The sequence below is a fragment of the Rana temporaria genome, chromosome 11 (assembly GCF_905171775.1).
Source record: "Rana temporaria chromosome 11, aRanTem1.1, whole genome shotgun sequence".
Taxonomy (NCBI): Eukaryota; Metazoa; Chordata; class Amphibia; order Anura; family Ranidae; genus Rana; species Rana temporaria.
Window position 1 is genome coordinate 141909866 of NC_053499.1, and position 8693 is coordinate 141918558.

At 45.1% G+C, this 8693-nt stretch overlaps 1 protein-coding gene across 1 annotated transcript in view; it reads left to right on the plus strand.

The window, feature by feature from the left end:
- UTP4 (UTP4 small subunit processome component) overlaps window positions 1-8473 on the plus strand; it is a 36002-nt gene extending 27529 nt beyond the window's left edge. Inside the window, exons 12-17 of the mRNA XM_040329217.1 lie at window positions 441-597; window positions 2629-2735; window positions 2829-2924; window positions 4299-4484; window positions 6833-6943; window positions 8117-8473. Of these exons, the coding sequence (XP_040185151.1) occupies window positions 441-597; window positions 2629-2735; window positions 2829-2924; window positions 4299-4484; window positions 6833-6943; window positions 8117-8233 (774 nt within the window). The 3' untranslated portion in view covers window positions 8234-8473. The remainder of the gene's footprint in view (window positions 1-440; window positions 598-2628; window positions 2736-2828; window positions 2925-4298; window positions 4485-6832; window positions 6944-8116) is intronic.
- The last annotated feature ends 220 nt before the right edge of the window (window positions 8474-8693 follow it).

Sequence of the window (8693 nt, forward strand, 5' to 3'; positions counted from 1 at the left end):
GGGAGCGAGCGGGGGGGGCGCGTCGAGAGCCGACGTACAGCTACGGGCTCTCGCGCAGGAGAGCCGACCTGCCGCCGCAGAACTGCGGCGGCTGGTCGGCATCTAGTTAAAGAGGCCCGATCCAACCATAAATTTTGCCACATCATCACCTATCTTTAGGCCTGTGAAATAAAAAATGTCTGTGTTGCTTTGGCTGACGAGTCTTATTCCATGTCATGTATTTGTTGCCAAGACAGAAATGTTATCATTTAGACACTTTTAGGACGCCCATTTGTGTGCTGTAATAACTTTTACTTTTTCTCTTACTTTTTATTTTTTAAGCCCGTCTCCAGGATAAAATGTTATCTTTGTACACACTGGTGTGTTCATCTTTCCACCTTTGATACAGTTGGATCTCTGCCAAGCCATTTAAAAAACATTCTTTTATCTCCTTTATGCAGGCTCCAAAGTTCGTCCAACCACCAACCGCAGCTCTGCATCTTAAGTTTTCTCCTGACTCCAAACGGCTGTATGTGGGAGCAGAAAGAGGATGCGTTCATATTATGGACCTGTCCAAAGGCACCTGCCAGCACAGTCACACTCTACAACCACCATCAGGTAATGTGACTGTGAAATACTAATGAAAGCCTATGTGCAGCCAAAATCAACAACAGTTATATCAACACAAGGGACATAACTTACAACCATTTGTATGTGTCCCTTGTGCTGATTCTTTTTCTGTTAGTAAAAATCTTTCTCTGTCTGTCCTGCCCTCTTGTAATCTTGTGGTATGTTGAGGGTTAAGGGAGGAGTATGGCTAACACTTGTTTGACCATACTTCTCTGACATCAGTCCAGGCTCGGGAAAGATCCTGACTATATGGTCAGGATCAGCCGGCAAGCCTGGACTGGCACCTGTCTCAAGCTCTAAGCTGCTCCCTCCCCAGCCCGGTGGGCAAACCACCAGCCCGTCTTGCCTGCCCCGCCAGGGAGGTGGAGCATGAGCGAGCACTGGAGGGGAGAGCTGCTGCCTGATAGTCACGGCTCTCTGCTCAGAGCAGAGGGGGAGAACTGAGTGATCAATGGTGTTTGATCACTCAGTTCTCACTACACAGACAACGGATGGAAAGGATCAATGCTGCATCCACCTAGGTAAGTATAATTGTTTTTTTAGAATCCCAAACTTCTCTTTTAATAAACTATAGGGGCTGTCACACCCTTGGTTGTGTTAATATCCGCCCTTTATGCCTAGCTGCATCATTCATAGAAGCTGTACTGTTAGTTGATATTGATAGTTTTTGTGTGTGTAGTAAGGTTAGTGAGATGGCTGTTAAGTTTGTACAAAGAGGACTCCCAGGTAGCATAGCTCTGAGGTCAGGGTTGCACCCCCGAAATGCGTTGGCTGTATACCCCCACTGATGTGAAAAGGCAGCGTGTGTCCACACTGTCCAGCATTGTGTGTTTTTTTGCCTACATTTAATTTCGGCCATCTTATGAGCATCCATTTTTTTATTGAATAAATGTTTTGTGGTGATGCACTAGGTGCGTACTCCTTCCATTTTATCTGGTTATTGTTTTAGTATTTTAGTCTACAAAATTAACACTGATGTTGAGATGGTTCTACAGGCAAGAGAACTAGATGTTGAGATGCTTCTACAGCCGGGAGAAGGAGACGTTGAGATTAGCCGGGAGAAGGAGACGTTGAGATTAGCCGGGAGAACGAGAGATTGAGATTAGCCGGGAGAACGAGAGATTGAGATTAGCCGGGAGAACGAGAGATTGAGATTAGCCGGGAGAACGAGAGATTGAGATTAGCCGGGAGAACGAGAGATTGAGATTAGCCGGGAGAACGAGAGATTGAGATTAGCCGGGAGAACGAGAGATTGAGATTAGCCGGGAGAAGGAGACGTTGAGATTAGCCGGGAGAAGGAGACGTTGAGATTAGCCGGGAGAAGGAGACGTTGAGATTAGCCGGGAGAAGGAGACGTTGAGATTAGCCGGGAGAAGGAGACGTTGAGATTAGCCGGGAGAAGGAGACGTTGAGATTAGCCGGGAGAAGAGACGTTGAGATTAGCCGGGAGAAGGAGACGTTGAGATTAGCCGGGAGAAGAGACGTTGAGATTAGCCGGGAGAAGGAGACGTTGAGATTAGCCGGGAGAAGAGACGTTGAGATTAGCCGGGAGAAGGAGACGTTGAGATTAGCCGGGAGAAGAGACGTTGAGATTAGCCGGGAGAAGAGACGTTGAGATTAGCCGGGAGAACGAGAGATTGAGATTAGCCGGGAGAACTAGATGTTGAGATTAGCCGGGAGAAGAGACGTTGAGATTAGCCGGGAGAAGAGACGTTGAGATTAGCCGGGAGAACGAGAGATTGAGATTAGCCGGGAGAACTAGATGTTGAGATTAGCCGGGAGAAGAGACGTTGAGATTAGCCGGGAGAAGAGACGTTGAGATTAGCCGGGAGAAGAGACGTTGAGATTAGCCGGGAGAACGAGAGATTGAGATGGTTCTAAAAGCCGGTAAACTAGATATTGAGATGGTTCTGTAGAAGAGAGAACAAGTACTGAAAATTTTAGAAATGGTCACTAAAATGTTATTGTAGATTAAAGTTTTGGATGGCAATGCATTTACCGGACAATTGCTGTTCACAGCGTCTTCACATCCTGTTCACCTTCTGACTGCCAGCGCGGATGGGTCCCTACTAGCGGTAGCCACTTCTAATTCTCAGGTTGACATCTATAATGTGAAAGACCTAAAGGTAAGTGTGGACAGAAGTAAAACATTTTGTATTTTGATTTTACTTAACTATTAGAACTGAAGTTGTTCCTAATAAATTCCTTCTTTTCTGCAGTATATTTGTTCTGTTCCCCAGTACAACTCTCCCACAACTGCAATAAGTATCCACCCATCCACCAATAACCTAGTGATCGCCTATGCAGACCAGCAGGTAGGTTTTTCTTCCTGAAAATATATATTCTTTGAGTTTTCTGGTTTACAGGTTTAAAGTATTGTACATAAACCAAATTATTATTCGTGTTCTTTAACCACTTAAGACCCGGACCAAAATGCAGCTAAAGGGCCTTGCCCCTTTTTGCGATTCGGCACTGTGTCGCTTTAACTGACAATTGCGCGGTCATGCGACGTGGCTCCCAAACAAAATTGGCGTCCTTTTTTTCCCACAAATGGAGCTTTCTTCTGGTGGTATTTGATCACCTCTGCGTTTTTTAGTTTTTGCGCTATGAACAAAAAAGAGCGACAATTTTGAAAAAAGCACAATATTTTGTACTTTTTGCTGTAATAAATATCCAACATTTAAAAAAAAAAAAAAAAAATTCTTCCTCAGTTTAGGCCAATATGTATTCTTATACATATTTTTGGTAAAAAAGATTGCAATAATCGTATATTGATTCGGTATAGCATCTACAAAATATGGGATAGTTTTATGGAATTTTTATTATAATTTTTATTTATTTTTTTTACCAGTAATGGTGGCGATCTGCGGTTTATTTTTTATTTATTTTTTATTTATTTTTTATTGGGACTGCAACATTATGGCAGACACTTTTGACACTGTTTTGAGATCTATTGTCATTTATACAGTGATCAGTGCTATAAAAATGCACTGATTACTGTGTAAATGACACTGGCAGGGAAGGGGTTAAACACCAGGGGAGCGATGAAGGGATTAAGTGTGTCCTAGGGAGTGATTCTAACTGTAGGGGGGGGTGGACTACAAGTGACACAACAGTGATGACTGCTCCCGATCACAGGGAGCAGTAGATCACTGTCCTGTCACTAGGCAGAACAGGGAAAGGCCTTGTTTACCTAGGCATCTCCCCGTTCTGCCTCTCCTTGACACGATCGCGGGCACCCGGCAGAGCACGTGTCCGCACGGCGGCAAATTCAAAGCAATGCACAGGTACGTTGCTTTGCGCAGCCATGCCATTCTGCCGATGTATATGTACAGGCGGCAGTCGGAAGTCGTTAACCTCTTGGCACTGACTATACGCAAATATGCGGCTTCTCTGCACCGAGAGCGCACCGAGAGCGCACCGATTTGTGTACCAGATTGCAAACCCAATTGTGTGGAGAGCGTCATGTGATGGCCAATCGCGGCGGGCGGTCACATGATCATGCGCCCCACCCTGCCTCCTGGCATTTTAAACCCCTTAAAGGGCCACAAGGCGCCAGCACCAAAGGGTTAACTGAACAAGGTTTAGAAGCTGATTGGCTGCACCAAATTTTGAACTCTCCAGTTTTAGTAAATCTCCCCCATTGCATCCATTGTATTTTCACCCGTCACTTTCTTTTTTCTTCAAAGGTGCTGGAGTTCAGTATTTCCCAAAATAAGTACACAGACTGGGGCAGGAAAGTCCTCCAACATGGTCTTCATCGCGATTGGCTGGAACGTGACACGCCTATCATGGGAATCACATTTAACCCCTCAAGATCAAAGGACATCCTTATGCATGATAATTATATGTTTTGCGCCATTGACAAGTCTCTAGTAAGTGCTTTTCAGTATGATCTTTAAACCGGCTTTATGTGAAATATGTGAAACCCTTTCCAACCACTTTAACCTACAGGTAAGCCTAGATTAAGGCTTACATGTAGGTGCTGGAAATATCTCCCAGACCTGCACCGTCTAGGACAGTGATGGTGAACCTTTACACCCCAGATGTTTTGGAACTACATTTCCCAGGATGCTCATCTACACTGCAGAGTGCATGAGCATCATGGGAAACGTAGTTCCAAAACTTCTGGTGGGGTGCCAAGGTTCGCCATCACTGGTCTAGGAGATATTTGCAAATCGCTGGCGTTAGAAAGGGCACGCTGTGCCGTTTCTAACTCGGGTCATGCCGTGAGTGGGGGCTCCCGCGCGCATGACGTAACGTGACTCCGGAGTTCGCGGCCCCCCGGAAGGAAGAACGGTGAAGAATGGCCGCTCGCTACTCGTGAGGAAGACGGGGACATCACGGGCCTCTCCTGCAGGCAAGTGTGACATAATGGGCTACTATGTGATGCATGGTAGCCCATTATGCTTTACCTTTGCAGGGAAACAAAGTGGAAGTAACACCCATCAGGGTTTACTTCCTCTTTAAGCAATTTAGAAAATGAAAGTTATTGCAGACTGCAGATGAATCGCTCCACTTGCCCTGTCCATCTGTAAATTGACCTGAATTTAAAAAGTGAAGATATGCTGTGTCATAGGGAACATCGAGAAGCGCTTATTGTGGCTTGAATTACTTCTTAAAGGGATATTAAAGTCTTGTTTTTTTTTTCTTTAAAATACCAAACATGTCATACTTCCGTGCTCTGAGCAATAGTTTTGCACCGAGCAGCCCAGATCCTTTTAGGGTCCCACGCTGACGCTCCTGACCCCTCCCTCCTGCCGGGTACCCCCACAGTAAGCGGCTTGTTGTGGGGGCACCCAAGCAGGTGCGCTCTTGACCCGTGGCACTGATAGGCGGCAATATGAAGTGTTGGGGTAACAAATGTGGGTAACAAATGCTTTAACTTTTCCACTTGCCTATCCTCCATGCTCATCCACTGACCCAAAATAAGTTGGCAGATCAGAGGTTCTGACTTTCTAATCTGCATGCTCATTGTGGGTCAGTAATTGAAAATATTAAGAGCTTGTCTGCTCCAGCCTGCACACTAAAACCATCCATCTTGATGTGCAGACTGATGTCTGATGTGGGCCTTAAGTTTTCTACTAAAAGCGGTGAATAATGACACCAGCATGATGTCACCTGGATGATGTGCTGGCAATACCTTATTTTGTGATGTACAGGGTGTGCCATTTATATGTATACACCTTAATAAAATGGGAATGGTTGGTGATATTAACTTCCTGTTTGTGGCACATTAGTATATGTGAGGGGGGAAACTTTTCGAGATGGGTGGTGACCAGGGTGGCCATTTTGAATCCAACTTTTGTTTTTTCAATAGGAAGAGGGTCATGTGACACATCAAACTTATTGGGAATTTCACAAGAAAAACAATGGTGTGCTTGGTTTTAACTTTTAACTTTACTCTTTCATGAGTTATTTACAAGTTTCTGACCACTTATAAAATGTGTTCAATGTGCTCTCCAGTGACATGCGGCGAGTGCTACGCTGTGGGCTCTTGCTGAATGAAGCTAGGACAGCCACTGATGTTTCCTCATTAGTGACAGATTTCATGCGTCCACATTTTGGCAAATCCAACACTGAACCAGTTTGACGAAACTTAGCAAGCAGTTTGCTAACTGTAGCATGGGAGATGGGTGGTCTCGTAGGCTGTCTTGCATTGAAATCTGCTGCAATGACCCAGTTACTGCGTTCACCAGACATCAACACAATTTCTATCCGCTCCGCACGTGTTAACCACGGCGACATGTCAATGGCTGTAAACAAAGAGAAACTTGTAAATAACTCATGAAAGAATAAAGTTACGTTAAAACCAAACACACCATTGTTTTCTTGTGAAATTCTGAATAAGTTTGATGTGTCATATGACCCTCTTCCTATTGAAAAAACAAAAGTTGGATTCAAAATGGCCGCCATGGTCACCACCCATCTTGAAAAGTTTCCCCCCTCACATATACTAATGTGCCACAAACAGGAAGTTAATATCACCAACCATTCCCATTTTATTAAGGTGTATCCATATAAATGGCCCACCCTGTAGAAGCCCCACTAGTCCATGGCCATAGACAAGAAGATGAGAGCATCTTGTGGGGTCATGTGACTGCAAAAATGAACAAAGAAAAATGCAAGGAAAAAAGTACCAGCAAGGAAATTATCATCGCCTTTATAGTGGTACCAGTTACTGTCTTCTGGGTTATGTACAATGTTTTTGTTCTTTTCACAGCCTCTTCCAGATGACAAGACCGTTCTGGTCAACCAGAGGACGCTGAAGCAGCTCTCGGTCAATGCGCGGATGAGCCAGGCACATGCTTTTAAAATAACCAGAAAATATCAGGTAGGACCTCCTCTAAGTAATTGATAAGTAAGTAATTGATAATGAGCTAGTATGCTAGTCATTAGGGGTGCAACGAACCAAAAAACTCACGGATCGGATCGATCCTCGGATCAGGAGTCACGGATCGGATCATTTTCGGATCAGCAAAAAATGATTTATGAAAGAAAAGCCGGATTCAAGTCTGGGCTCTATCTAGCTGGGTTAATGGCTCTATATGGTAATGTCCACCATTGCCCCCCACTCGTCATCGCCATCACTGTTCCAGTCCAACATTGCCCCCACACTAGTAATCACTGTAATATAATAGCCAGTTTAACATCCAACTCGCTGTGCTTGCACTGTAATGTCCACGATTGTCCCCCACTCGTCATCACCATCACTGTTCTGGACCACTCCAACATTGCCCCCACACTAGTAAAGAACACTGAGTCCCCGTCCTTCATAGCGGCGCTCACTTTTCCCCCTCAAGCTCCACACGTTCATCCTGATTCCCAGAGCGCGCCAAGACAGCCAGCCAATCCGGGCAGCCTTCCAATCAGAGAGGGCGCTCATCACGCGGGCCAATCGGGTGCAGAGACGGGACATCCCATCCAACCAATCACAGCCGCTCTGTGATTGGTTGGGGTGTAGCAAGATGGCCGCCGCTCCGGAGCTAGGCCGAAGCCGGGGACTTTCCTACAGCTGAGGCTCCGGAGCGCTCCGCGGAGCGCGTGGTGTGCCGATCCGAACGGGGTGACCCGTTCGGATCACGGATCGGTGACGATCCGTTGCACCTCTGCTAGTCATACTAGCTCATTATGCCTTTGCCTTGCAGTTTTTTTTGGTTTTTTTTTTATCATTTTTAAGGGTATACTACCGCTTTAATATGCAAAGTGGTTGGAGGGAAACTTCAGAATGGCAAAGATGTTTTTATTACAAATTATGTGAGCAGACTGCAGTTCCTCCGGTCTCTACTGATCTGTTTTATTGTGTTGCCGGTCTCTGGACTCGTTCCATTATAACCTTATCTTTTTTTTGGCGGGCACCAGAAATGCACAGCGCATTCTGAATAATTTTTAATAAATGTGATTCCTGCCTATTCCTAATATACAGAAATGAAAACCCCAATCTAATCATTTCCCTTTTCCCTCCTTTCTCGGCGCCGCTCCTTGTGGATTGGTGGACTCCTCGCAGCCATTGCTGTTCATGGACTTGTTGGAGAACGGCGAGTTGGTTCTGGTGGAGAGAACGCTCAGTGACATTCAGGCGCAGCTGCCACCTCCCATCAAACAGAAGAAATTTGGAACATAATTTTGTTTTTCTACAAATCAATATATTTTTGTCTTCATGGTTTATTATCACTGCAGTTACATTGTGTCCCGGACTGGGGTGCATAGTTCCTATCAGGACTCCTGTGGTCTCACCTGTCTAGAGAAGAGCTGACGCATGATTGGACAGTGAATTGAACGTCGCTTGTTTATTTTTTTTTATAAAATGACAAATCCGACTTCTAGTGGATCCAACTATAAAGAAATGACTGTTGTTACTTTCCAAGTGTTCTTATTCATTTAAAGCTGAATTTCAGGCAAACGGCTAAATACACAGTTGACAAAAAAACGTATATCTGTGAACTGGTTTATCTGCAAAAATATTTAATTTTGTTCAGCCAGTCACGTGATCCAAATCCAGACAGCATAGGCAGGTCTGTGACCTCCAGTGCTGCTAAGCACCTGCTGATTGGACAGTGAAGGAGAAGCAGAAGGCTCACGAA